At 55.2% G+C, this 27,664-nt stretch overlaps 2 protein-coding genes across 7 annotated transcripts; both read left to right on the plus strand.

Moving 5' to 3' along the window:
- The first annotated feature begins 1,601 nt into the window (after window positions 1-1,601).
- On the plus strand, window positions 1,602-27,440 carry SSU72 (SSU72 homolog, RNA polymerase II CTD phosphatase). 4 transcript variants are annotated; one of them, XM_081225656.1, is made up of 7 exons: window positions 5,461-5,561; window positions 5,639-5,818; window positions 6,283-6,439; window positions 11,521-11,664; window positions 24,681-24,820; window positions 25,476-25,594; window positions 26,966-27,440. In XM_081225656.1, exons 3-7 carry the CDS (start codon window positions 6,372-6,374, stop codon window positions 27,065-27,067), a joined length of 573 nt encoding a protein of 190 aa, XP_081081782.1. In that variant the 5' UTR covers window positions 5,461-5,561; window positions 5,639-5,818; window positions 6,283-6,371; the 3' UTR covers window positions 27,068-27,440. The 4 variants fall into 4 exon arrangements, with proteins under 4 accessions (XP_081081779.1, XP_081081780.1, XP_081081781.1 ...); XM_081225654.1 differs by lacking the exons at window positions 5,461-5,561; window positions 5,639-5,818 and adding an exon at window positions 1,871-1,949; XM_081225655.1 differs by having other exon boundaries at window positions 5,459-5,818.
- On the plus strand, window positions 19,328-24,652 carry LOC308612868 (uncharacterized protein). Of its 3 annotated transcripts, none has more exons than XR_014015150.1 (3): window positions 19,328-19,719; window positions 20,616-22,283; window positions 22,672-24,652. XR_014015150.1 is itself a non-coding variant. In XM_081225652.1 (2 exons), the coding sequence occupies exons 1-2, from the start codon at window positions 19,457-19,459 to the stop codon at window positions 21,706-21,708; spliced, it is 1,356 nt and encodes a 451-aa protein (XP_081081778.1). In that variant the 5' UTR covers window positions 19,328-19,456; the 3' UTR covers window positions 21,709-24,652. The 3 variants fall into 3 exon arrangements, 1 of the variants encoding a protein (XP_081081778.1); XR_014015151.1 differs by having other exon boundaries at window positions 22,751-24,652; XM_081225652.1 differs by having other exon boundaries at window positions 20,616-24,652.
- Window positions 27,441-27,664: the final 224 nt, after the last annotated feature.

Here is a 27,664-nt window from a genome sequence, read left to right on the forward strand (position 1 = left end):
CCCAACACAGCCAAAAATAAATAAATAAAATTAATTAATTAATTAAAATAAATAAAAATAAATGCCGTTTTTCCACTGCCAAATTTCAGTGTATGTCTTCCTGGACTTATGTTCTGCATATATTCAAATACACAGAGAGCAGGGTGCGGGGAGTGGGGGAAGATGCCCTCGTTCCTCCTCATTCATCCCTCAACCCCCAGGTCCTTCCAAGTAAATGCTTCCTTGTTGCAGTCACGCACTGTCCCTCCCATACACCGCGCCCAAGGGTCCTTAAATATTCTGAGCGTCTGGTTCTCAGCTTTTTTCTCTGTGAAAACATCAGGATTAATGGTAGGACATCAGTGAGGGTGGCCCCTCACTGCCCTGGCCTCTGAGTTTCTCCCTCTCCAACAGGAAGACGGTTTTCTACCCTTGCCTGTGGTCACGCCTAGCCTATAGGTATTCAAAAAGCGGCCCCCTCCACACCCTGTTTCAAGTATCCTGCTCTACCACCGTTTGGCTCCGGTGACATTTCTTCCACTGGGATCTCCAATTCAGAGCACACAGCACCTTTCCACTGCCGCCAGCCCTTCATGTCCCTTCACGTCTCATCATTTCTGGATCCATGGCGGAGAATCGCCATTCCCTTGCCCCCTCCCTTTGCTGCGCTCCCAGATCAAAACACAACTCAGGGCTCCCCTGGTGGCGCAGTGGTTGAGAGTCCGCCTGCCGATGCAGGGGACACGGGTTCGTGCCCCGGTCCGGGAAGATCCCACATGCCGCGGAGCGGCTAGGCCCGTGAGCTATGGCCGCTGAGCCTGCGCGTCCGGAGCCTGTGCTCCGCAACGGGAGAGGCCACAACAGTGAGAGGCCCGCGTACCGCAAAAAAAAAACCCAAAAAACAAAAAAACACCAACTCATTGGCCACTCCAAGCGGCCGGACGTGGCTGGAGAACAACAAAACCGGGTTGATTAGTTTCACTGTCATATCATGACCCCAAACCTCACGCCCGCAGCGCCTCCAAACCAACCCAAGGATCTAAGTCAATTTGCTCTCCCAACCCGTGAGGTCTCCTCACACCTCCTTACGCCTCCTCTCTAATCATCTCTTCAAATACTTCCACAACTTCACTTAAATGTCAAACTTCCCAGGACTTTCAGAGGACAGCCACGCGCTGGCTTCTGCGCGAGCTTGGGGACGGGAGGCCGGTAAGAGGCCGTGGCAGTCGTCCCAGGAGGGGCGCGGGGGTTCGGCCTAGAGCGGTGGAGGCGCGCAAGGAGCGACATGGAGGATCTCGGGGACTGGCTGAGGGCGAGCGGAGAGCGGGCGAGGCAGGACCGCCGGTTCGGGCGGTAGGTGCGAAAACAACCGGGGTGGACGGAGCGCGCAGATCGGTACCTGGAGACGCCGGGCACGACCAGTCACCTCCAACGCCCGCCCCAGGGGCCGCGGCACCTCTCGCGTCACTCCCAGCGACGGCGACGGCGCGCGTAACGACACAGGAGCCGACGCGACGCCTCGCGCGTCACTAGCGGCGACGGCGGCGGGGGCTTGTGACGTCAAGACGCCAACGCAGGGCGCCAGGAGGGTCCCGTGCCAAGCGCCGGCCTCGGCGCTCGCGCCCGAAGCAGCGGCGCGCTCGCCGCCCGGTCTGGCGCCCGGGGAGCTGGGCCTCCCACCGTCCGCGGTTCAGCGCTCTGGGCCGGCGCTGGGAAGCCGCTGGGACGCAGTACACACGCCCGCGCCGCGCGTCCTGACGCGCTACGTGCCGGCGCCGCCGCTTTCGCGTCATGACTTCCGGGCGCCGGGGCCGCCATCTTGCTCGCGCGGAAGCGGCGCGGCTGGGTGGGAGTCCCGAAGCGGGAGTCGCGGACCGTGCGGCCGCCGCCATGCCGTCGTCGCCGCTGCGGGTGGCGGTGGTGTGCTCGAGCAACCAGAACCGGAGCATGGAGGCGCACAACATTCTCAGGTAGTTGGGGCCTCCGCCCTGGCCCAGGGCGCCCCGTGGACGCCGGCCGACCGGCCGTCCCTCCGGCCTTCCCGGCCCGTCCTGGGCGGTTCCGGCTCCCGGACCGTGCTGGGTGGCGGCGGCCGCCGTTCCCGGCCCCGGTTCTCCCTGACCCGTGCTGGGAGGCCCAGGTTCCCAGGCGGGCGGTGCGTGGCGGCCCCCGAAGGACGGCCGAGAGGCCTCGCCGCCTCCGGGCTCTTTGGCTCCAGGGCTGAGCGCAGCGAGGAATCGACAAAATTCGGTCCGCCGCGCGGTCCCCCACGTGTGCTTAGCGTCGCGAAAAATTCACATTCTGAGCCGAAATGTTTCCGGGTCGCCGAAACCTCAGAGCTGCTAGTAAACCTGAAAGGCTGATGCTGTTCGCGTCTACTTCGTACGCACGTCTGTGTATCTGAAAATCATGGCCTCTGTAAAATGCTCAGCAGTGAGGCGGTAAGTTGCAAGACGAAGGTTAGGGTCCACGAGAGGATAGGCCGGTTGTGTCCAGGGCGTGTCGCCTTTTTCTCAAATATGGAAAACTTGCGCGACAGGATCTCAGGATAGAACAAGTCGTAAAAACACGGAAATGGCCTATTTTAACTTCATGCATTTGTGTATTTGCTTCTATCTACATTTTTCAAGTCTCATGCAAAAAAATCCTTTCTCCTCCCTTGGAAAATCTCCAGTCGATAATTTCTGAACCACACGTGAGTTTGGTTTCACGTTTCAGTGCTAACTCCCTTTTTGTGACCCTGGTGTTGTATATGTTTAATAAAATTTTATTCCCGTTTGACAAATTTTTTTTCGTTCAAAATCACTTTACAGAATGTGAAATTGACCCCTTGCATTACAGTTAAAGTTTGGTGTACATGTCAACTTTGATAGTAAAAGTTGAAACTGCCTTTTCTTCCGAAGTTTCCTTATGTGGACATTACAGGACAACCATGCCTCGCTGCTTCTCCTACTACGGCAGTCAGCTTTGACTCTCCTGGGGAAATCAGAATTCTCCCTCGCCCCTCGTTTTTAATGAAGCTGGACGCACCAGGTGTCCACTATCTGCTAGTTACGAGTTTAATTCTTCCTAACATCTACCACACTGTCTGCAGTATTCAGTTAATGTTGTTTTTTGGTCTAGTGTGATATGCTTGGAACCTAACAAACCAATGTGGAGTTCGTTTCTAAACTAGAATTTTTTAAACTGTGAAGTTCTTGTAAAATTGGAAAAGTGCAAGAATTACAGTGTGCTGGATCTGATCCCCAAACTGCATTTATCTGTTAAGAGTCACTAAAAATGGTAAATTTAAGGAAAAGATTGCAAGGTTCACACTCCAGGAAAATTATTCAAGGAAAATAAAATTTACTGTCTTTAATTAGAATAACAAGTGATCTGGAGACCACCTCATTCTGCTGGTTCTGGCTGGTGATCCTTTATTTAAGCTCTTCTCTATCTGCATAACAGTTGGGGTGAAATCTTACAAAAGGAAATGTTTTTAAATTTCCTGTAGCAACTTTGTTAGTAAATCAGTTCCAAAGTCTTGCCTATCTGATAGCCCTGAGACAGTCACCGCAAGATTTAAGCCCTTGCTTAGTTCAAAGTAACTGGCACAGCCTTGGGTCTCCTGCGGAAATGAGGGTGCAGAATAGCCCCCAAATAATCACCAAGTAGGAATGCTTGTGTACTTTCACCCATTTTACTGTCTTTCTAATTTACTCATGAGAAGAGTAGATTCAGAATGAGGGCAAAAGGAGGTAAGTTTAGGGTAACATACATTATTTGTATCATGAATGTGAAGTTATTTTAGACGTGAATCTTTAATTTCTAAAATGCTTATATTTGGGGGGTGTTTTCCTTTGTTAAAATGATAGTATTTGCTTGTTGCAAAAAATCCTCGCTGTAGAAAATATAGAAGATGAAGAAGATAAGGATCACCGTACCATTTAGGTGTACATCCTTCTTTCTGGATGTTCTTGTGAACATACAGACACACGCTTAAGGGAGATCAAAACACTGTTAGGTAGTCCACAGAACGTGAACGTAGTTTGATTTCAATATTCATTTCTGCTTTTATTTTTATACATTGGATTTGAACATATTTATTCATGTTGAGTAATAGCAGTGGTTACAGAACCGTGACCCAGTACTCAGAGCAATCCTGTGCAGCAGTCACTTTGGTAACCACTCCCCGTAACAGGTGGCTGGTTTTCAGTTTTATAATGTCCACATCCTTGTGCCGTTTTAAGTATCTTTGTACACTTTTCTAGTTATTTCCTTGGCATAAATTGCTGAGTCAAAAGGTAGGCATATTTTACATTTTCATACATTCTGCTAAACTGCCTTCCAGAAAAGTACCTATTTATAGAATTCCCATTTCCTCACAATATGGGCATTATTTACATCTTTTCATGCTGCTAGGGCAAAAGTATCTTGCCCTTTAGTTTTAAAATTCCTATTGAGATTGAACAACTTTTTGTGTCATTTTCACTTTTGAAAATTATTTATGGCTTTATTTCAATAACTTACAGGGTTTAAAAGCATGTTTAAGAAATTTATATGATGGTTTTTGTTACAAACTAGTAGAGCTTACAAAAGATTTAGAGACTTAGGTCTTGAAGATGATTGTGAAAAGCATTTAAAAATGGTACGATAGGGCTTCCCTGGTGGCGCAGTGGTTGAGAGTCCGCCTGCCGATGGAGGGGACACGGGTTCGTGCCCCGGTTCAGGAGGATCCCACATGCCGCGGAGCGGCTGGGCCCGTGAGCCATGGCCGCTGAGCCTGCGCGTCCAGAGCCTGTGCTCCGCAACGGGAGAGGCCACAACAGTGAGAGGCCCGCGTACCGCAAAAAAAAGGTACGATAAGGGGCTTCCCTTGCAGTCCAATGGTTAAGACTCCGAGCTCCCAATGCAGGGGGCACAGGTTCAATTCCTGGTGGGGGAACTAAGATCCCACATGCTGCAGGGCATGGCCAAAAAAAAAAAAACGGAAAAAAAATGTATAAGTGAAAACAGGAAAATTGTGTATGCGGTTTGGTTAAAACTAAATAAAACTATGCATAGGAAAACTTCTGAAATGAACTATCATAAGGAATGTACTTGATCAAGCATGCATGCTAGGTCATTTTTTAGTGAAACCCAATTTTATTTTTGCCCCCTTGAAAATCTGCTCAGGCTGTATTTTTCTGAGAAGTCGAATACAAGTGTTAATAAATGTTGGCGTTTTCTAGAGCTAGTCGTAATGTTCCCTGGGGTGATCATTTTTGATCTTTTGAGACTAAGTTGTTTGAACTACTAGTCCTGGAGCCATTCAGGTTTTTTAAGGGGTGCAGGAAGACTATGTTTGTTTCCACAGAGCCTCCTGTTGTTTGTACTCTGTGGATTAAGGTGTCCCTTTGGAGCCAATTAATTTATTTTTTTGTTCCAGACTCTGTCTTAGATGTCAAAGGGCCTGCTGATTTTTGGAAGCTGTTTTTAATTGTAGCAATTCAAAACAGATTTTAAAGACAGACTTCTCTAAATTACTGTTTTCAATCATAACTTCCTGGGCAGTTTGATTTTGGGAAGATGAGCAGAGAGGCTGCAGATGTGGAAGAAACAAGGTTAGAATCAGTCTCTTGAGCTCCTCTGTGCCAGGTGCTTCACAAATGCCATCTGATATCATTCTCACAACTCCTAGGATGTGCACACGTACACAGGTGAGGAGATAACACCCAGAGCAAGAAGCCCCAGCTCATGAATGACAGCAAGGATCTGGATACAAGGGGCTCCAGTCCTGATGGACGAGTAACAGAACCGATGGGATAGAACACGAGCTGGAGGAGGATCCAGGCCGTGGGGAGCGCAGCAGTCAGCCGAGGTCCTGTGATTCTCCGGTTCGGGGTGGGGCACTCAAGACTTAATGTCATGAGTAGAGTATGTGGACCCTAGCCACACTGGGATGGAGGTACTCAGACATCCTCTCCCAGAGGGGACTGAGTCTCAGGGCTGCTGGGATCTGAACACAGGATCTGAGTGAGCCCAGGCGGCTTGACACAGCACTCTCCCAGACGGTGCTAAACTCTCCCCTTGTCTTCAATACATTTCCAGAAGCCTCTTGTCCTAAACCAGGGAGGGATTGTCCGCTATGCCCTGCGGCCCCTTTGGCTGCATTTTAGATACTTTGTTTCTGGGTACACTTGAAGAAGGTAAACTGGAAACTCTCTGGGGAGGTGGAAGATTTGAAATTGTGTGTATAAGGATAGAAGAGGTGCCTACAGGGGACACGTTTGCCATCATAGATTTTAAGGGACTCTGCATTATTTTTTTGCTTTTTGTCTTCAGGAGGCAGAACTAAGACCAGAAGGATTGGTTGGAAGAAGGTAGATTTCTGTTTGGATGTGAACATTGAGACGAAACTGGGTAGACCAAGCATGGTATCAGTTCCAGCAGCTAAAACATTTTCCCCTGCCTTAAGGATCATCATCTCCAGCCTCTGTAGGTGAGAACAGGTCGAGCCCAGGGAAGATAGTCGAGCGGGTTCACCGTGGTTAGTAGCGCTTAGCTCAGTGCTGGGGCTGGAACAGCTGACGTACCAGATCTTGAGGACCTACTCTGCTGGCCCTGCACCCTGGGGAGGCCGACAGTGGCCGGCAGAGCAAGCTGGCCTTCAAGAAGCCGGGGTCGAGGAAGAGCCGGCCTGGAGCAGGGACATCTAAGCAGGAGCTCTCTTGGGGGCTAAACAAAGTGGCGCGTTTGACAAGCTCTGTGCGTGATGATCTCATGCTGAGAGGCCTTTTGGTTTCTTCTTGACCTTATGGGAGGGTAAGAATAAAATAAACCCTAGAAAATATTGGGATGTCCTTAGGCCGACGTTTTACTAGTGGTGACATAAACTTTACTGGAATATTAACATTTCAGGAAGTTGATCTTCCCAGGCTTGTGGCTATACCACAGTGAAACTGCAGGCAGGCGTTAAAGTGTGATGGTGCTTGAGCAGTTGATTTGTGTTGGGTAAACATGAGGTCATTGTGTAGCTAGAAACGGCTGATTAAGCAGTGGGCGATTTTACCTGTAGTAAAGGTGACTTAACGCTCGTAAGCATCTTGTGTTCTACTCAGAGACAGGTCGTTCTTTCAGAAGGTTTGTAGTGGTCTAGGATTTCAGTCTTAGCCACAGTAATGCTTTGAATTAGGTTAATAACCACACTATAGAAAATAGAAAAAGATGGCATAACCCATACTGTTAATTTGGGTGTTTTCTTTTTCTTTCTTTCTTTTTTTTTTTGCGGTATGCGGGCTTCTCACTGTTGTGGCCTCTCCCGTTGCGGAGCACAGGCTCCGGACACGCAGGCTCAGCGGCCACGGCTCACGGGCCCATCTGCTCCGCAGCATGTGGGATCTTCCCGGACCGGGGCACGAACCAGTGTCCCCTGCATCAGCAGGCGGACTCTCAACCACTGTGCCACCAGGGAAGCCTTGGGTGTTTTCTTGATGGGTATTCATTTTAACTTTATTATTTTACCTTTAGGCATCAGGATAACAATTGAAACAATTCTATTTCCCAAAATTCAACATTTTTTATGATACTGTAATCTATCTTTTCTATAACTTAACATTTCTGTATCTTAACGTGTAACATAATTTCTATATCTTTCTGATAGATTTTTGATACCTATAAAGACAAGTTTGATAAATACTTGTCTGGAAGATTTGTTTAACATACAAAATAATTCGCCCCTGAGAGAAAGCCTTTTGGTGGTCAGCAATATTTTTACAGCGCTCAGTCCTCTTATGTAAGAAACACATTGTCACTGTACATAGTCACACACAAGATGGGCTGTTTTGTCAGTTGCATGAGCTTAGAAGAAACAGGGCTTCTGTTGTTAACTGGCCTTTTTGCCACTTGTGAACATTTTATTGGGGAGGAACAAACTGGGTTTCTCTTTGCGTGTGTGGTTTAAATTCTTCTGCCAGTAAATTCCTCTTTTGGGGTTTCATTTTTATTTTTAACTATGCTTGAGTAACATTTCAGGCAGTTGGGGAGGGCAGTGAGGAGAAGGCAGCTGCGGCCCCCCTCCCCCGACGGTTTCTAGTAGGAGAGACCTCACCCAGCCTTTCACAGACCTGGCAGGCGTCCTCTTAGAAGCCCTGTTAGGGATCAGCTGGGTGGAAAATGGGCCCAGGTTATCTTTGGGGTGATCTACTTTTAGGGATATGGACAGTGTTTCACTTGGACACCTAGCGCACACCTCAGCCCCCGTTGTGACAGGAGGTGAGGGAAGGAGATTGTCCACCCGGGCAGTTCAGGCTTGCTGCCCCGGCAGGACGCGGGGGCATGTGAGACCCTGTGCTGGGGCCTCTCCACCTGGGGCCTCTTGGGAACCCTGTAGGCAGCTCTTCAGTGGCACGCCTGCCCTATGCCAACCTGGAACACCCTGGGGTCCTGTCTGGGGCCTGCATCACGGGGTGCAGGAGGTGTTGGCAGCCCCCAGGCACCCCCTGCCCCGCAGCTTGGCCATCCCTGCGCTTCCCCCGTCCTGTGTCCTGGAGGGTTACCTACTTTGTTCCCACTCCCAGAGCATCTGAGGAGAGGGATTTAGGTCTGTTTCGATCACTGCTGAATCCCCAGCACATATAGTAAGCTCCAGAAAATACTGTTGGATCAAAAATAGAATGGCTAGGGCTTCCCTGGTGGCGCAGTGGTTGAGAGTCCGCCTGCCGATGCAGGGGACACGGGTTCGTGCCCCTATCCCGGAAGATCCCACATGCCGCGGAGCGGCTGGGCCCGCGAGCCATGGCCGCGGAGCCTGTGTGTCCGGAGCCTGTGCTCCGCAACGGGAGAGGCCACAGCAGTGAGAGGCCCGCGTACAGCAAAAAAAAAAAAAAAAAAAAAAAAAAAAATAGAATGGCTAACCTGCCACCAGTAGAAATGGTGGTGTTTTTAAGTCTTAAAACTTTAGCCATTGGAGATTTAACAGTCTCCTTTGCTGCTGCCTGGCTAAATTAAGGCTTATTCACTATATATTTCATTAATGTATTTCAAGAGTAGTTGTGCTTGGGCTCATTTTAATAAATTTGAACTTAGGTTTAAGAGTTGGGCTCATGTAAATAAGTTCTTTAATTATGAGTAAGTATCTCAAAGGAATGACCAGAAGGAAATGACTGAGATGTAGAAATACTGATTTTTTTTTAAAAAAGTGATGGAGGAACTGTGTCTAAATGAATCTTTCACTTATTTTTGTTGGGAAGCGTTTTGTTTTTCCCACTGTTCCCCCAAATGATTTTTGGGACCCCTTTTGGAGCAGGCTTCTTAGGTAGCTAGCTGAGAAAAGTGGTCTCAACCATGGTTTCTTATTCTGACCTGTAAAGGCACCATCTCTCACATATTTAACTTACTCATTATTTGGTTTCAAATGACTTGTTTAAAGCATCCACCAGAAGACAGGCCTTTCTCCCAAGATCCTGTGAACAGATACGTGGCCTTTGGAGACAGGCCCGGGGTGGCCCCAGGTGTGTGTCGAGCAGTTGCATTCACGCAGTCACTGTGTCGCTTCCTGGCAGGGTCACACCTTGGGCTCCCTCTGCAGGGACTGGACTCAGCTCCAAGTCCTCAGGGACCTTGCTTCTGTGGGTTAGTGTTTTTCCATAGCACACGTTCCTCCCTCAAGGACCTGCTCCCTCCAGGGTATTTTTGGGGTGGGGGGCCTGGCACCTCGAGCATAAGCTCTCTGTTTCGGGCAGTTCTTGTGGAGTAGTGGCAAATCATGAAGCCAGCAGACAAGCGTGGCCCACTGCTGTGTGTTCTCACGGCGCTCGTGGCCATGACCTGTGCCCGGTCACTGTCTCGGGAGAGTGACCCCCGCGCGGCTGTTGTTAAGGGGGCCTTCATCCCTGGCTTGTTGGTGCTTTGACAGAAAACCTTTCTTTTATTGTACGTACCTGACCTGGCGAGGAAACGGGTTGGGTGATGTGGTCTGTTGGGCACCTGCTGGAGCCTGTGGGTGGAGGTGTCCGCGTGGCTGGACCCTTGTGTCCCAGCCTCCCTCTCCCCGGGGCCCGGAGCTGCACGTAAACTGGGGCCGGGTTGGTTGCGGTCCATTTACAGCTCAGGTGGCCATGGCCCCATTCATTCCTCAATCGTGCCTGCTGTCCCCTGTGTTCTCCATCACAGTGACCTCTGGGGCCTGGTTGGGGGCACAGCTCGGGCCTTCCAGGGACAGAGGGACATGACTTGGCTTTTACCAGCTTCAGAGGACTCAGGCAAGGTGTTTGACCTAAACCGGATGAGAAGCGCTTTAAAAACATGTGTCCGTGAGGCTCTGTCACACCAGGCGCAGTGGCTGCGCTCTTTGCGTCCCTGCCCGTTCTCACAGTGACAGCAAGTGACCAGTGGGTCCTTCCTGTCTTTTGTGGGAGGACAGTGACTCTCGGGCTGGGCTTCTAGAAGTGCTGTGTCTGGTGGGAGAGACCACGGGTCTTGCTCCACGGGCGCCGGGGGCCGAGTGAGGTTTCCTCCCTTATTTGTCCGCCTTTCAGCAGAGAGGGATCGGTGCCCACGAGGGATCGGTGCCCACGAGGGATTGGGGGAGTGGCGCCCGCGTGGGCTTCCCCACGCGCTGGGACGTGTGTGCATGGATGCGCTCGCTCCTCCGTGGGCCTCCAGATGCCTGTAGCGCGTCCTGCTCATGAGGACCAAAACCATCTCCGGATGTGGCCAGACACCCCTGAGCTGCAATAAAATGTACAAAAAAGCTTGAGACAGTGACCGCGGCCGCCTCAGAGCCGTCGGGGCTGGTGGGCCTGGGGCCTGCTCCCGAGTTGACGGGCAGGGATGCTTCCACACGTTTTAGTGACGTATAAACACGAGGTTAGGATGAGAAGGCCGTTTCACGTAGACGCTTTGAACACTCCCAGTGTTGGCTTTCACCGCTTGTGAGTTTGAGGGAACATGGGGTCTGCAGCAGACCCCCTTGAGTGAGGATGGCGTTGGGGCCGCAGTGTGTGCGATGACCTTTCTTCCTTAAGGTGCAGTTGTGGCTCATGGACGCTGCCTGCCAGGGAGGTTCCCTCAGTTTATTAAGAGACACTTGGCCATTCCCTTATCTCTGGCCCTCGCAGCCGGCGCCTCGAGGTAGGAGGCTGGGGGGGTGTCCCTCGGCTCCGGGGCTCTGGGGCTCCGGGAGCTCTGTTCTTGGTCCTGGGAAGCCTGCATCACGGCAGCTGGAAACCTGGACAAATGGTTTCCTTCTAGAGACCGGGACAGGAGTCAGATGTCAAGACGTTCTAGGTGAAATCTTCCCTCTACCACGTGTCCTGTGGCCATCACAGACATCCACCTCGTTCCCCTACGTTCCAGGATCCTTTGTCTTGTGTTTGGATTGGCTTCACCTAGCTTTTGTGTAACGTGCTACAGGATTTTTTTAAATTTGCAAATAAAATACTTAAAGTTAAGAATTGAGAAACATGTTCTTTGAGACCAACAAAATTGTTCATATAGTGCATTTCCCATTTCATTTTCCTTTTTAGCATTTTGTGTCTCACTTAATCCAACTGTGATTCTCTGTCGTTTTGTGTCTTTCAGCAAACGAGGGTTCAGCGTCCGGTCCTTTGGAACAGGAACTCACGTGAAGCTTCCAGGACCAGCACCCGACAAGCCAAACGTTTATGATTTCAAAACCACATATGACCAGATGTACAACGATCTCCTTAGGAAAGACAAAGAACTGCATCCCAGTGGTTGCCCTTTAACCCTGTGTGCTTGTCTCTGACAGGTGTCACCTGTGGGCACCACTCAGGGGCACCTGTGAGGCAGGGAACGCGGCGGCCCATTTGAGGTGTGCGGGGTCACTGGGTTTCTGCTCTGGTGCTCATGGGACTGTCCAGAGGTTGGAGCCACTTGGGGCCGTGGGCTGCAGTCCACGTGGACACAGTCAGGGAAGGTTGTGATATAGTATTAGAGCAGCTTAGGTGAGGAAAGTGGGACCCCGCCATCCGTGGCTTTGCACACTGCAGGTAGGTGTGCGCGTGGGTATGCACTGGTTCACGGGCGGCTGCCTCACACTCTGGTGCTCTTTCTGGAGGGTCAGCTCATGAGAGGGCCACATTGGGTGCCGAAGGAAGCATGTTAGAAGCAGGGAATTTGAGAGGACTTGACTTCCTTTCAGGAAGAGACAAAACAGACTGTGTCTGCTTCCTAAGACTTACGGGAAAGGAAGGTATTTTAAAGCCAGATTCATGTGAATGTGACCCCAGGCTGTGGATATTAAGATCATCCTTGCCGGCTGGGTTTTGACCAGACACTTCACGGTCACCCCGGGCTGCTTTAAATTCCTGGGGCACCTCATGTTACCGTGAGTGATGGTGCTTCTCAGGATGGAGACCAGACACATCCCAAGCGAGAGGAGTATAGACACCGGGTGGAAAGCTTGCTTCACTTCGGTGTTCTTGCAATTGTGAATAAACTACGAATGTTCTCTGTACACCTATAGATTAATTAGTTAGCTGTGAGGGGCCCTGGAGGTCATTCCAGCAAAATGTACTGGACGCTGGTGGTTGCTGCACGTTCCACCCCGTGCCCACTCCTCCCCGGCTGCAAGGGAAACGTCGGGTGGGGGCATTGGGGCAGAAATGTAGGTATTTCTCGTCAGTGCCCCAGCCGGGCACTGATGCTGGGGGTCCAGGACTCAGGCCCACCAGAACCAGCACCCCCCACTGCCCCATGCAGTCCCAAGGCCCTCCCGGGGGTGCGGGAGCCCCAAGAGACCCTGCAGTGCACCTTGCGCACACACTCCTTTCTCAGAAGGCGCAGACCACGTTAGGAGCAGCTCTGCCTACTGCCGAGGAGATGCCAGCTGTGGCCTGGGCTCTGCCTGGTGGTGCCGTGTGGTGAGAGCCGTCCTAACCTTGTGGAGAGGTGCCAGCCACGGCCGCTCCCCTGGGAAAGCTGTGATCCAACTCCAGGCTTTTGGTTCTTGCACTGCAAACTCTCTGTGTTGATAAGCTTAACTTGAGACCCCATCTAGTGAGTTGGCCAGAAATTTCTTTGGGCTTTTCTGTAGGATAAGATGTTACAGAAAAACCCGAAAGAACTTTTTGGCCAACCCAGTATTTTTTTAAGATTATTGTTCAGTTAGCACCATTTGTTTTTTGTTTTTGTTTTTGCTGTACACGGTCCTCTCACTGCTGTGGCCTCTCCCGTTGTGGAGCACAGGCTCCGGACGCGCAGGCTCAGCGGCCATGGCTCACGGGCCCAGCCGCTCCGCGGCATGTGGGATCTTCCCGGACCGGGGCACGAACCCGTGTCCCCTGCATCGGCAGGCGGACTCTCAACCACTGCGCCACCAGGGAAGCCCACCATTCGTTTTTTAAAGACTCTTAAACTCAACGAGAGAAACAAAAACAGATAATGCACTTACTTGTCTGTACTCCCTTAATTACTGTAAGTTAGGTCTTTTCACATCAGAGCTATTTCTGGGAATGGGCAGCATTTCCACATTGTAGACCGCATCTGGAGGGACTTTGTGCGTGTCCCTAAACGAAGGGGCACAGCCCAGCCTCTCAGAACTCGGACTCTCCTCGCGGGGTGACTGTACAGGCCCCTGGGCTCCCCGGCAGCATCCAGTCTAGGGGATGGTTGTGCCTGCTGTCGGGGCCCCGTGTAGGGAAGCTGCCTCCATAGACCCCACCACCACCACCGCGTTGGTTGCCCTTCACGAGCCTCTGGGAGGGACCGTTGTCGCTTTGCTGGCTTCACTTGGGTGGGATTCCTGCCTTCTGGGGGAGGGGGGAAGGGGCAAAACAAGGCTATGTCTGGCACTAAGCTCAGCTCTGCCTACGTCAGCCCTTGGCCAGTAACAGGAGCATCTGCCGGCATTGGGGGGCGGGGAGTCCACTGGGACACTGGCAGGATGCCAGGGGGTGGGGGGCCGGAGGCCCTGCCAACTTGGACAGGGTTGGTGATCAGGTGTGGGGCAGGGAGCCCTGCATTTCCCCATGTGCTCAGGACACAGCAGACAAGAGTTAAAAACCTAAGTCTAGCATAGAATACCTGGGCATTTGCAGAAGTGGTGGCTTTTGTAACTTACAGTGCAAAGCTAGGAAAATCTTGTCAGATGAAACCCAAGGCTAAAACAACATTCAGTAAATGTTTGAATTTTCAGGGGAGAGAAGATGCCCCTTGTTGGGCAGAGCCGGGGAGTTGAGGCCAAGTGGCCGGCAGGGACAGGTGGGCCCTGGAGACGCCTGCGGGCTTTGCCTGGGCACTGCTCTGCCCCCGTGGGCTGGGGCCTGGGACCTCGTGGTTCTTGAGCCCTCAGTGAGTTCTGGTCTGTAGTCGTTAGTATCCAAGCAGTTTATTTGTTAATTATTTGGCTGTAAATAGGGATTTTGCTTTTGGTTTTCTCGCCACAAGCAGGAGTGGGGTTGGGTTGAGAGGCTCTGGCCTCGGTCCTACGGTGACAGGTGTGGCCACGGAGCACCTGCCCGGTGTCGCCCAGCCCTATGAGGAGCTAGACAGCCTGGTGAGGTTTACGTTTCCCTCCCCCTGCAGGAATTGTCAATGATAGTGCAGGAAATCTGGGTTCACCTGACCCTCCCCAGACATGTAAGAGGGTCTGTCTTCTCTTCGGACGCCTCTAAGGCAGGAGCTGTCCTTGACTGTGAGACAATCTACCTGCTTCAAGTGCACGGCTCCGCGGGTCCATGGGGTGGTTCACCCAGCAGACTGTAGGATGTTTTCACCCCAGGAAGCCACCTAGCAGCTGCTGGCCCGGTCCCCGCCTGTGGCTCCGCCTCTTCTGGACGTTTCTGATCCACAGGTCGTACAACACGGGTCTTTAGGGGCTGGCTTCTGCCTAACGTCCGAAACTGAGCTGTCCTTTTGTTGTCGTCATTGAGCGGTCCTCTTTTACGTGTAAATATTCCCGTGGACCTTCAGTTTTTTCATCCCTTTGCCTTGGAGTCCTTTTGAATACAGAGCAGCTTCAAACTTGGTGTTCCGTTTGGGGGCTGTAGCGTACCTCCTGTGTCAAGTTGGTGCAGGCTTCCAGATCTTTCCATTTTCTGCCTGAGCCACTTTGCACACCTGAGCTTCCTCCCGGGCTCTCCAGCATCAGTTGAGCAGAATCTGCGGCTGAACCTCAGCCTACTTGGAGCACTTTTGGGGGAAGATAAGTCATTTTCTTCTAAATGTAAGACTGGCCAACCTGTGACCTAAGGAACAGGGTCCCTGGGCCCAGTCACGGAGGAGGGGCCGCCAGGAAAGGTGAGGCTGGCAGTGTCCTCACGGCTCCAGGAGAGCTGTCTTTGGTTGGTTTTGGATAATTGCTTTGTGAGTTACAAAACCACTTGTCTTAAAAAGCAAGTGAGTGTGTGGCTGTACATACAGTTCATGTGATTTTTAATACATGGGACCAGTTGCTCCCCAAACAGTGAGTTGAAGTGCAGATATAACTAACACTTGCCCAGATCCTGACTTTATCCTCGTAAGTGGAGGCTGCGTGTTGAACTTGTATCTAGCATACTTTCCCTCTTTCTCCTGTGGCTCTTTTGTAATTAAATACCTTTGGGGTTAGATTGTTTTTTAACTGTTTATTCATTTTCAGTTTCTCAATTTCATTGTCTTTTAGGCCTTAGATTAATTTATATGTATACTCACTTCTCCACTGTGTGATTTTTTTGTTGTCTTGGGGTAAAAGGTAATAATAAATGTGATTTCTAAGAGTATAAATCCCACAGCCTCCAGGCCTCCATCCTGGGTATGAGGTTAGTGGACACGGCAGCTCCGTCCTACTCAAGGCCCCTGGGCTTTTCCAGAACCTTGTTCTTGGGGTCTCATCAGACCCTCCTCACCTTCTTGTGCTGCGCTCAGTGGCGTGGGGCGGCTGCCCGGCCCCCGGCCCTGCCCTGAGGACGCTCCCTGCACTTCAAGTCCAGGCCCCTTGGGCTCCCACCCTCAGCGTGTCCTGCCTGACCCCCGTCGTGGACGGTCCCTGGTCACCTTCACTGGCCCTGTGCGTGCCTGGCGTGAGCTCGCCTATCTGACCCCATCTCATTTCACCCTGGTTGGCAGCTGTGGTTTCAAGTGGTTCCTGAAAACAGTGTCTCTTTTAACATTTGAGTGTGTTCCTAAGCCAGACGCTGATTCCCAGGGAAACTCTGATCTAGTTTTACTGATGCTTACGTTTTTGGATTTTAGAAAAGCAGTCAGGCTTAAAATAAAAGTTAAGGCCTTCAGGTATTTCAGATGAGGCCAGAAGAGAAGCTTGCAGGTCTGACAGGCGTTGCCGCCAGTCGAGCAGCTGGCTGCCCAAGGTGGCTGCGGGGCCCTCCTGAGGTGACAATAGGGGCAGGTCGGGCCTGGTCCCCACAGCCTGCAGCAGGCGGGGTGCAGGCGCAGCGCGTAGCCGGTGGGTGACGCCACAGCCCGCGCTGGTGGGTTCACGTTGACTGGGGACCTGGGTGGCGAGGCCATTGCAGACCACGCCAGAGCTCCCGCCACCAGCCTCAGGAGCGGTGGGGCCTCGTGACGGCTTGTGGTGAATCGGCTCTTCATGTTCGAGGGTCCCAGTAGTCGCCACAACCCTTTGAGAGTATTTCAAGCCCAAAGCTGTTTGCTGTCGGCCTTGCTCACGCCCTGGTGTGCTGAGGGCACCGCTCCCACGGCTGGTGGCTGAGTGTGTTCTCGTGACCATACCCAGCGGCTGCAGCGCCGCCCGCCCGCCCACCGGCTCCAGGGAGGAAGGGGCCCGATTCAGAGCCATGGGGGGCTGCAGTTGGGCCCCTGTGCTGCCCCAGCCCCGTGGCTCGAGGGAGACCTCTTGCATCCGTGCTGCTTAACGCTTTGCCGTGAAAACGCAGACTGGGCGCCGTGGAGGGGAGGGTGTCTCCATCCATAACAGGTGAGGGGTTGTCAGGGTTCCCTGGCGGGGGGAGCAGTAGTCAGCCTCTGGCCCCCTCCCGTTGGCACCTGGCATGTGTCTGGAGTCTGAATTCGAGGTGGCCGTGGCCTGTGGCCAGCGTTGGAGGGCTGGCTGGCTGGTGGGAATCTGGGTGAACTGTGACAGCTCCGAGGTCGGAGGCCGGGTGGGCATCAGGAACGCGCTCCCCCCCGCCTCAGGGCAGGGCTTGTGAGGAGGTGTGGGAGTGGGCTGGGCAGGCCTTGCCACGGGCGGGTGTGGGTCTAGGTGCCAGCACCGCGTGGGTACGGCTTTCCCCCTGGCCCTGAACCCTGACAGGGTCCAGCCACGTCCACCTCAGCACTGACCACTCCTCGTGTGGATGGGGACTGAAGGAGTGAGTACACCAGCGGCCTTGTGCCCAAGCTGCGTCGCCAGCAGGTGCCCCAGACTCCTGCCCCCGAGATGCCCCGTCCACACATGAACCTGCACCTTCCCGATGCCGTCCTCTAAAGCGAGGGCCTTGAGCAGGGCGTCTTTGGGGACACACATGCTGGAAACTAGAGAAGCACTGTCATGGGGGCCTTCGGGGAAGGTCTGGGTCGCACGTCCGTGTCTGAGGGCAGGGCCTCTGCCTGGCACGGGGTTGGGCTCGAGGAATCTGGCCCCAAAGCACCATCTCCGCGGACACTTCATGGAGCATCTCCCTGGCCCGTGGGTGTCACCTGTAAGCTTTTGAACTCCGCCGTCGGCCTTTCCCTGGCTCGTGTGCAGGAGCACAGCCACCCCGCCCCGGCCCCATCAGGACAGGCAGGGCATCACCATGACCACCAGAATAAGAATGGACAGTCTGTCAGGACAGGCTCTGCCAGGCCGTGTCGGGCAGCCCTTGGTGTGTCCCCGGTAGCTGGGGACGCTCGGCAGTACTCCTCCTCTCGGCTGCTTCCTGCCTGGGAGGCTCGCGGCCCTTCCTCTGCTGCTGTGTTTCTCAGAGGCCTCTCCACCCTGGCTGCTCCCGCGGGTCCCCACGGGGAACCCTGCTGGGCACAGGTGGGTTGGTTTGCAGTGACCACTGGCCTCTTGGACCAGCCCCCCACCCTCCCTCCATCTTAGCCAGACGGTTTGGTTTCTTGTGCAAACTGCGTGGTCTTGGGAACGCCAAGCTTGGCCAGGGCTCGGCAGGGAGCACGGGGGGTCATCCAGGGATGTCTGGGTTGGTGGCCACCCTGGGCTTGGTGCTGTTCCTGCTTAAGTCACTCAGTAAGTGGAATTTCAGTGAGGGCGGGGGTCATTTTATGTTTCCTTGAACTTAGTGTTTGGGGTGGATCTCGGGCGCTGCTGGGAGGTGGGCGGTGGGCGGCCAGGAGATCGGCACCCAGAGCACCACCACGTCATTCCCCCACCACACACACACATACCCCCACTGCCCTGTGACGTTTGGGATTTAGTCTGATTTGAACCATTCATGTAGAAATGATTTGGTATTTGCAGACTAATTCATGATCTGAGGGTTTTTTCTCAAAAAGTAAGTTAATTTTCACTAAAATGCTCCAGCCTAGGACTCAGGTTTTCTCTTTTGTTTTGAGATTAAAATTTTTATGATGTCACACAGCTGGAGGCTAGGTATGTGTCTATTTGAAACAAAACACTAAGACTAAAGATATTTTTGCCATTGCATTTTTATTTATCCAGCCAATTTATTTAAAAAATATTTTCTTGAGCTTCCTCTCAAATTTAAATAAATGTAGCATTTTACCCTATTTGGACAAGTGGTCTACCACTTTTATTTATTTTTTTTAAAATAAATTTATTTATTATTTTTGGCTGCGTTGGGTCTTCGTTGCTGCACGCGGGCTTTCTCTGGTTGTGGCGAGCAGGGGCTACTCTTCGTTGCGGTGCGCGGGCTTCTCATTGCAGTGGCTTCTCTTGTTGTGGAGCACGGGCTCTAGGCACGCGGGCTTCAGTAATTGCGGCACACGGGCTCAGTAGTTGTGGTTCACGGGCTCTAGAGCGCAGGCTTCAGTAGTTGTGGCGCACGGGCTTAGTTGCTCCACGGCATGCGGAATCTTCCTGGACCAGGGCTCAAACCCATGTCCCCTGCATTGGCAGACGGATTCTTAACCACTGCACCACCAGGGAAGCCCTACTTGTATTATTTAAAGTCTGCTAAAGCAGCACCTGGTTAGACGGTGTAGTCTGTCTCTGCCATCTGTCCCCTTCAGGCTGACTTAAGGCGGCTTCTGAGGTTGGGTTTCTGAGGAGGAGGCATTGGACTGGAGGGTTGCAGAGTCTGCTTTCCGGCTGTCACTGTTTTGTTTTGTTTCTAACACCATTGTGCAGGGAGTGTTTCCTTTGAAGAAGAGGGATGGCGGGTTCTTACCCCCCGGGCCCCAGGCCCCGTGCGGAAGAGGCCAGGCGAGCAGAGCCCTTAGGATGCTGTGCCCGTCCCGGGAGGGCTGGTGGAGGGGCCCTGGTTGATCAGACGGGTGAGTGTTCCTCGCCTGCCAGCCCAGGCTGTGTTCTTTGCGGGGGTGGGGTGGGGGGTGGCAGCTGCCCTCCGGGGGGCTCCACACAACCGGAACGTGCTCTGCAAGCCGGGCCCGTGACTAGTGTGTATAGAACATGATTACGGGTGAAACGTATTTGCTACTTCCCAATTCATTTTTTGCTGACTTTGGCCCAACCAAAACGACCTCGCTGCTACGCTGCAGTCTGGGAGTTGTAGTCGCTCCTGCTTCGGTTTGTCCTGCCCCTTCCTGGCTGCCTGTGGCCCTGCTCGCCCGGCCCCGGTCCCGGGCCCACGGGCGGTTCACCAGAGAGAGGCTTCTGGTCCCTGTGGGCCTCAGGCCGTTTGGGGCACCCCCTTTGCACATGCTGCTCAAGAGGTTTGTTTTTCTAATTTTCATCATTCTTTTTCTACGTGATACCTGTTCCAAAAAACGGCCCGGTTATGCATCCCGTGGCTCCCTGCGCTGTCCTCCGGAGTGTCCTTTGTGCAGCACGCGTGTCTGTGGCACCCAGTTTGTTCTTAAGTTTTCTGTCTGGGGATGTGGCCGTTTCACAGACACGAGGTTGTCACCCGTCCTGCCTCCCCCAGTGGCCAGTGACTGTGCTTCTCGGGCTTGTGCTTTTCACGAGCCCTTATGAGGCTCACGGCTCTGACACAAAGCCCTGGGGGTGTCGTGACAGCAGACTGTCGGTGGCACAGGGAAGGCGGGTGAGGGCTGGACCCGTGCAGCCACGGTTGGTGCCCATCTGAAATGAAGGCGGCAAGGTTGTCGTTAGGTAGTGAGGCTAGAATTTGAGCAAAATGATATGATTGTTCCCAAGATGGGGTGGGAGGCCCGTTTCCCTGCAGAGCTGCGCATCCGCTCAGTGCCCAGGAGGCTTCATGTGCAGGGAGGGGGCTCCTGGCTGCCTCCCCCTCCCCCGGGACGGGCACCCCAGAGGGAAGCCCCACAGGTGGGCAGGGCTCTGAGTGGATTCTTGAATCCAGCAGAGAAGAGCGCAGGGCCGCTGACCAGGGGTCCAGACTCCTGGGTTTGGAGTTGGGAGGTCACTGTGGGCTTCCAGAGGCACGAGGTCCTGCTTACCTTGGTGCTGTGCTCGGCCCAGTGGGTTTGCAGAAGCCCCAGCTCTTGCCCGTGGCTGGCCAATGGTCACCCGTCCAGGCCAGCGAGTGCCTGAGCTCCACCAGCCGGAGGCTGGTCCTTGTCTTCGAGGACCTTCCCCCAGAGGCACTTGGGCCCCTGAGTGAGGAGTTTTGCATCTTCTGTTTCAGTTGGATCAAGCTCAGAACCGGAAGTAGAATTAGGTTGGAGGATGCCTGGGACGAGCATGTTCTGGGGCCACAGCCCACCTGGCCAGCCCCAGCCATGGGATTTGGGTTCACACCCCAGGCTAAGCCTCGAAGCGGGAAACGCCTGGTGCCGTTTGGGGGCAGAGGTGCTGATGCTGATGGACCAGAACGTCCTTGGGCTCCGTTTGGTCAGCCTCCGAGGAACAGCTCGGACGAGGGCATCCTCTCGGTGAAGCACACACCGCAACGGTCCAACCAGGGCCTGCCCGAGCCGCCCCCCGCCCGCTCCATTCCCAGAGCCCCAGTGCAGGGGCAGAGCCGGGCTCCCGGGCCTGGCTGTTGGGAGAGAACACGGGTGGTGGCAGCCGGCGGGCCTGGGAGGCCACTTGCCGGAAGCGCCTTCCCGACAGGGCTCGGTTGGCACTGCCCCGGCCCCCTCGCCCGCTTCCTCGGGTTTCTGACTCCACCTGGAGATCCTGCTTCTGTTCTCGGTGTTCCGAGGCTGTCTCTGCCCAGATTTGTCTCCATCACGTGCGCTGGGGGATGTTTGTGGGCGACCAGGCTGAGCTGTCTCACCTCCGACCCTGGGAAGGGAAGCGCTTCTGTCCGTGGGGGAGCAGGAGCCTGGCCGGTCCTCGGCAGAGGCCTGGGCCCTGGGCTGGGAGGGGCGTGGGGGCGTGGGCTCCACCGTTACACCTCCGAGGGAGCGTCTGACCCCGTGTGTGGGTTCTGTGGGCGCCTCACCCCTGCCCTGGAATCGGCCCGTCTATCTCCTCACTGGTCCGGCCCCAGCCTCTGCCCTCAGCCACCTACCTTCACAGGGAGCGTCTCTCCTTTGACCCCAGGTTCCCTGCTCTGTGCCGGCCTGGCCCCCTCTGCCCGCCTCCCGGGCCCTCCTTGTCCGCCGGGAAGCAGAGCCGCAACCTCGCCGAATCCACCCACGCGGCTGGGCCGCGGCAGCAGGAGGAATGGTGTGCGTGCGCTCCGAGGGCTCGGGAAGGCGATGCCTTGGGCGCCCGGGAGTCACGGCCGCCAGACGCACTGTCAGGCCCGTACCTCTCAGCATCACTGTTGAGACAGAAGCGTTCAGCTGAACCTGTTTTCCGTGCTGAGCACACGTATGTAGGATGAACTCGTGGTTGGGGGCTAAACCTCACATCCGAGAAGTTACCTTGAACTAGAACAGACTGGAGCCCTCGGGCACCCGGGTCAGAGCAGGTTCTGCCGTCCCGGGCGGGCAGCCTCCAGGCCCAGGTCCTGGCTCGAGGCCGGTCTGTGGTCCCTTTGGGTGCATCTCAAACCCTCCAGTATGTTTGCCTTTTGCCCTTGAACTTTGGACACAAGCCCCCTGTGCCTGCTGTGTTCCCCTCAGGACAGTCCCTGGGCCCATCCTGAATCTGAGTGCCCCCCGTGGGGTCGCCCCGGCAGGCTGGCCGGTGCCCACGTAGCGGTTCCGAGAGCACGTGCTCTCCGCCGACAGGCTCCGCACCGTTTGATGGGTGGGACCCCAGGGTGTTTCGGAATGATCCTTTGTTGTCGTACTTCCCGTGGCAGCAGACAGAACCGCTCAACTTTCGGGGCCCCCACCCTTGAGGAGCTGCGGATCTGCACCGCAGAGGAGGTGCCCACGCCGCCCTTCGTCTGTCCCAGGTGAGAGGGGGAGACCCGCCCTCGGAAGGTGCAGCGGCTCCAGGCGTGAGCTGGGGTGCACAGCCGCAGCCCGGGAGATGTGGGGCCCAGACACCGCGTTCTCTCCCCGCACCCACCGGGGCCTCCGTCCGCCTGGGTTGGGCTCTTGAGCCAGCTTTCCCCGCCCGGGGGGTTTATTTCTGACAAGCGTGTGGGCTCACAGGGAGGCCCCAGCCAGCTCTCCCTCCCTCAAGGAGGCTTCCTGCCCCGGCAGGTCGGTGGCCCTTCACCCACTGTGGTCAGCCAGGCCTGCCCCTGCCTCCGGGCCCAAGGTCGCTGTTGGCTGCAGGAGCACCCGTGTGGGGTGGGAGTGGTTCTAGGGACCTAATGTGTCCTTCCCACCTGGCAGGGCCCCAGGGGGTGGTCCTGGCTGCCCGGCTCCCTTGCAGCTCTGGTCCATGGGCTTGGCCTTGATGTGTTCGGTGCAGATGCCTCGAGTGGCCAGGGCCCTGCAGGTCGTGGCTCAGCTAGGTGTGCTCGGCCCCTGAGTCTGCAGCATCCCAACGTCCGTGGGGTGAGCACGCTCCCTGCCTCCCTCCCTCCCTCCCTCCCTCCATGCACAGAGCGTGGGCCTTCCCTCGGAAGCCAGACCCTAATGAAGGCTTTGTCTTGGTGGCAGACAGCTGTCGCCATCGTGATCCCCACTTTTCCTGTCTCACCGTGGTGTGAGGCGGGAGTTCACGCGGGTCCCTGGGAATCCAGTGTTTCGTGGCTTCATCCTCAAGGACCCACCCCCGCACCCAGCATGCGCTGTCCTTGGTCCTGCCTGGCACGGCCTGGGCCCTGCGTCTCCGGGATTTGCCAGGAAATAGTCTCAAAAGGTCCCTGTTACTCCTTCCTTGTTACTCGGATGAAGGTGAGGCTTTGGTCTCTGAACTAGGCCTTTTGTCCTCAGTTACGTGCAGCTGACGTTCATCTGTTACGTCATCTGTGTGCATAATTGAGGGTCAAGGAAACAAGGAGGGGGCTTTGCAAGACCTGCTGGGGACCCTGAGGAGCCCCCCAAGCACCTGGTGGCCTCCCCTCCGAGGGAGCCGTCCCTGTGAGCCTTGGTGTCACCTGAAGCCGGGCTGTCTGGGTGGCCGGTCTCAGAGCCACTGTGGGAGTGCAGGGAGCCTCCACCACCAGCCCTGCACCACGCGGGGCCTCCCTGGCCCGTGTCTTTCTGCCGGACGTAGATGCCAGGTGTCTGAAGGACCAGGTTCTGGGGAGGAAGACCTAGATGTAGCAGCGCAGCCTCTGTGGGCAGCCAGGAGGTGGCAGCGCCAGCCTGGGGACGCAGGCCAGTGTGAGGTGGCCGTGGTTGTTACGCTTGTCTGAAAAATGGCAAGAGCCAAAAGCGCCCCCAGCTACGGGCAAGTGTCTTTTCAAGTGAAAACTCTTAACTAAATGTATTTTAAAAGCCACTTTGACCATCCAAGAAGGTAGGAAATGTATTTTGAGTAATACGAGCTTATTGAAATAAACTCTCCTAACTTAAAATCTGGAAAAGACAGTAAATGTATCCCTCAGAGCTCCTAAGTCAGCTCGTCTGTGTCCCTGAGTGGAGTGGGTAACGTGCTTGTTCCAAACTATCCGGATTGACCCTTAGAGACCATGGGCTTCGTCTTTGGGGCAGTGAGCCCTCTCCTGGGGCCGAGGACACAGCCATCGGGGTTGGGGGTGGGTGTGGAGCCCTGTCTGGAGGGTCCCAGAGGAGGCACTTCCAGCTCAGGGCCGCCTGCTCGGCACCACCTTGACTGCGGGACCTCTGTGGCCCATCCGAGCTCCGAGGGGCTCGGCCCTTCCAGTCCTGGGCCTGGGCTCCCTTCGCTCTCTGCTCTCAGTTCACCCAAGGCTTCTCCCTCCTGGACATTCTTCATGTCCTTTCTTGGGTGGGCTTCCGGGTTTCCTCACTGCCATGCTGAGCCAGGCTTGGGATTGGGCTTCCAGGTTAGCTTTGTCTTTGCCGAAGGACTTGGGTTCAGCATGGGCGTTTGCCGAGACTCTACAGGGCGGAAACAGCCATCGGTGACTTCCTGGCGGCCCAGTGGTTAAGGCTCTGAGCTTCCACTGCAGGGGGTGCAGCTTCGATCCCTGGTCGGGGAAACACAGACGTGGGAGAAGGCTGCAGACACTAGGTCTGCTTTCTGGAGAGGCGTGGGTCAAAGGGCAGCCGGTAGGCTGGTCTGGGGGCAAGCACCCTCACCTGACTTGTCCCTGGCGGGGTGGGGGATCACGGCCCAGCCTGCCCCCACGTGCCTCCGTTCCTCCGTCACCCTGATGCTCCTGCTGGTGGGGGGGGTGGGGGGGCTGCACCTACGCGGATGCTGGGGAGGGTGGGGCCTTTATCCAGAGTTCCTTAACTCGGGCACTCAGCTACACGCAGAATGGCATTTTACACATGCTGGACAGAAATAAGAGGATCAAGCCCCGGCCAGAAAGGTTCCAGAACTGCAAAGATCTGTTTGATCTGATCCTCACCTGTGAAGAGCGGGTGTACGACCAGGTGGTAGAAGGTAAGCGCAGCAACTCCAGCGCCCGGCCCTGCGCCGTGTCCTCTGTCCTGCTGTGCGTCCAGCGCCTCTGGGGCAGCCGGGCTGTCCTGTGCGCGGTGTCTGTTCCTGGCCCAGGGCTGGAGAAGGGTTCCTGGTGCGTCTGTGGGCTCCGGCAGGCAGGGGAAATCGGGCAAGGCCACGGAGAGGTGGACAGAAGGCCCCTGACCTGTGTGGGCCCTGGGAGGGGGGTGGGGGCAGGAGGTGGTGGCCTTTGGGCGGATCGTGTTCACCAGGGCAAAACCACCTGTGCTGGCCAACAGCATAGTGCGGGGTTAGGGCCTCTGTGGCACAGAAAGAGCACGTGGTGCGCAGGGACCGGGGCCTGGTGCTTTGTAAGTGAGGGTGCTGTCAGCTGCTCTCCCGCGGGACAGACTGGAGTTCACGGGGGTGACCAGGTGGCCTGGGGTCCAGCTTCTGAGTGTGAGCTTTCCTGCGGTCCCAGCCGTATTCGGCGTGAGGCTCCTCCTCCCAGGGTGGGGTGGGGAGTGCTCGGCCTGGTCAGATTCTCTGATGTTGGTCCTTAACTGTATCCCCGAAGGCCGGGGAAGGCTGGGCAGCACACAGCCTCCTGAGCTCTGTTCTGAGGCCTCTGACTTCGTCCTCTTATCACGGTCAGATCTGAATTCTAGGGAGCAGGAGACCTGCCAGCCTGTGCATGTGATCAATGTGGACATCCAGGACAACCACGAGGAGGCCACCCTGGGGGCGTTCCTCATCTGTGAGCTCTGCCAGTGCGTGAGTATCGGGCCCTGGACGGGCCTGCGTCCCACACACAAGGGCTTCAGCATGAACGCGATGAGCACACCACTCGGTTCACGGTCCGCTTATTGCCAAACCTTAAAACCCGTAAATGCAGAGGTGCCCACAGGTGAGAGTCACCGAGTCAGCTTTGGCTAAAGAATCCACCTTTGAGCGTTTTAAGTTGATTGCAATGGTGAGTGACCTGCCCGGGTCTGGCTTCTGTGGAGATGGCTCCCAGGACTTAGGCCCACTGCCAAGACCCCAAACAGCTAGAGGAGCCTGGGAGCCCCCAGAGATGGCGTCAAAGGGCTCTGGTCCTCTTCTGCCCCCGCACTTCTCATTGCAGACGTCCAGCCCTCCCTGAGTGGCCCTGGGCATCTTCCCTTGTGCAGGAAACCCCAAGAGCTTTTGCAGCCACTCTGCAGCTGTGCTCAGAGCCAAACATTTCCTCTTAGATGTGACAAAAGGACCTACCCAACTCATATGTCTTGTCATATCTTTGGCCTGTGGCTTCTGCATTTAGGCCAACTAACGTGAGTGATAGAAAAATGAAGAAAACGAGGCTTAACCAAGAAGTCTGGAGACAGGCAGGCCTGGATGGGTTTGCTGTGTGAGGGGCCCAGGCCCCTGCTCCCTTGTTACTTTGCCCAGCACAGCTTCTGTTCCCAAGGTGTCTCATGGTCCAAGGTGGCTGCTGAAGCTCCAGCAGTTGTTCCCATGATCTGGCCATCGCGCAAAAGACAGGGCTGAAGGGGATGACACGTCCCAGAAATAGCACACGTGACACCCACTTGGGTCCGGCTGGCGAGAGCTTGCAGAGGAGAGGCACTGCTCACAGGCCGAGACCGGGGGCAACGAGGTGCTTCGGCCGCAGGGCAGCCCCTGCCAGGACAGGCGGGCTGAGGAGCTGGCCCCGACCACGCTGGGGCTGTCCCCTGGCAGGGCCGCCTCCTTCCAGCGCAGTGGTTCTCCACCAGGGGACATCTAACCACACGCACGGTGGGCCTCACAGCCGGGAGAGACGCTCGTGGCAGCTGGCGGGTGGGGGCCACAGGTGCTGCTCAACCCCCCACAGCGCACAGGACGGCCCCTGGGCTTCCTCGCTGGCTGACTGCGGGCCCACGACGGTACCGTCTGGGTCGGGTCTGCTCATTTTCAGGGTGGGGACAGTGCAGGCGGCGAGCGTCTGCAGTGCGCAGTGCGCCTATGTGTGGCACCTGAGGCCACCCTCCCTGCTGCAGCCGCTTGTGTCTCGTCCCTGTCGGGCTCCCCTCGGCCCCGCACGCACGGGCGGCACCAGGCCGGGTTGGGGTGGGGCTGCCTGTTGGGGGCGGGCGGCTCAGTGCGGCTCTCCTGTGGCTCCAGATCCAGCACACGGAGGACATGGAGAACGAGATTGACGAGCTGCTGCAGGAGTTTGAGGAGAAGAGCGGCAGGACCTTCCTGCACACCGTCTGCTTCTACTGATGGCCCGCCGCCCGCCTGGAGCCATCTTGCTGAGCTTCCTTTTGTTAATACTTCTTCCTTCCTGATATTTGTTTTTACCTTTAGGTATTCTGCCGGTGGACGGTAGCAGTGCCCAAATAAACTGTACATATGAAATGAGAAGATATACATAAATGCCAGATTACAATCAAGTTTTTCCCATCCCACTTTTACTTATGAGTGGGATATTGATTATAGTTTTTTTTCTTTAACCAAAAAAGAAAAAAACGGTTGATAGCACATTTCCCCCCAGCCATCTGCCTCTCACTGAGCGCCCCTTTCCCGTCTCCCCTAACTGGATGCAATGTACAAATCCCTGAATAAAGCAACAGACTGTACTTTTTGGGAAAAAACCTGCCATTGTCTAATCAGTAGATGTTGCTGGTTGTCCTGGCTTCATCCAGAGTACCCTGCCTGGCCTGGCGCCCCCGTCAGGTCCTCAGACGGCAGTCCGGGCCTGTGGGTCAAGCTGAGCTCTCTAGCACCACGCCGAGGGCCTCCCGTCCACTGGGGCTCTGGAGGAATGTGGAACCTGCTCCCTGGGCGGGGACCGCTCATGCCTGGTGACCCTTCCTGGTT

This window comes from Mesoplodon bidens (genome assembly GCF_964165515.1).
Source record: "Mesoplodon bidens genome assembly, chromosome: 2".
Taxonomy (NCBI): Eukaryota; Metazoa; Chordata; class Mammalia; order Artiodactyla; family Ziphiidae; genus Mesoplodon; species Mesoplodon bidens.

Bases quoted from the DNA above. Each gene is read 5' to 3' on its own strand.
- SSU72 (XM_081225653.1), top strand. From the start codon at position 1,771: ATGACTTCCGGGCGCCGGGGCCGCCATCTTGCTCGCGCGGAAGCGGCG. The intron at 11,665-24,680 runs GCATCCCAGTGG...TCGGGCACTCAG, and splicing joins CTTAGGAAAGACAAAGAACT to CTACACGCAGAATGGCATTT. The intron at 24,821-25,475 runs GTAAGCGCAGCA...TATCACGGTCAG, and splicing joins GTACGACCAGGTGGTAGAAG to ATCTGAATTCTAGGGAGCAG.
- LOC308612868 (XM_081225652.1), top strand. From the start codon at position 19,457: ATGATTACGGGTGAAACGTATTTGCTACTTCCCAATTCATTTTTTGCT. The intron at 19,720-20,615 runs GTTTGTTTTTCT...CTTCTGTTTCAG, and splicing joins TTGCACATGCTGCTCAAGAG to TTGGATCAAGCTCAGAACCG.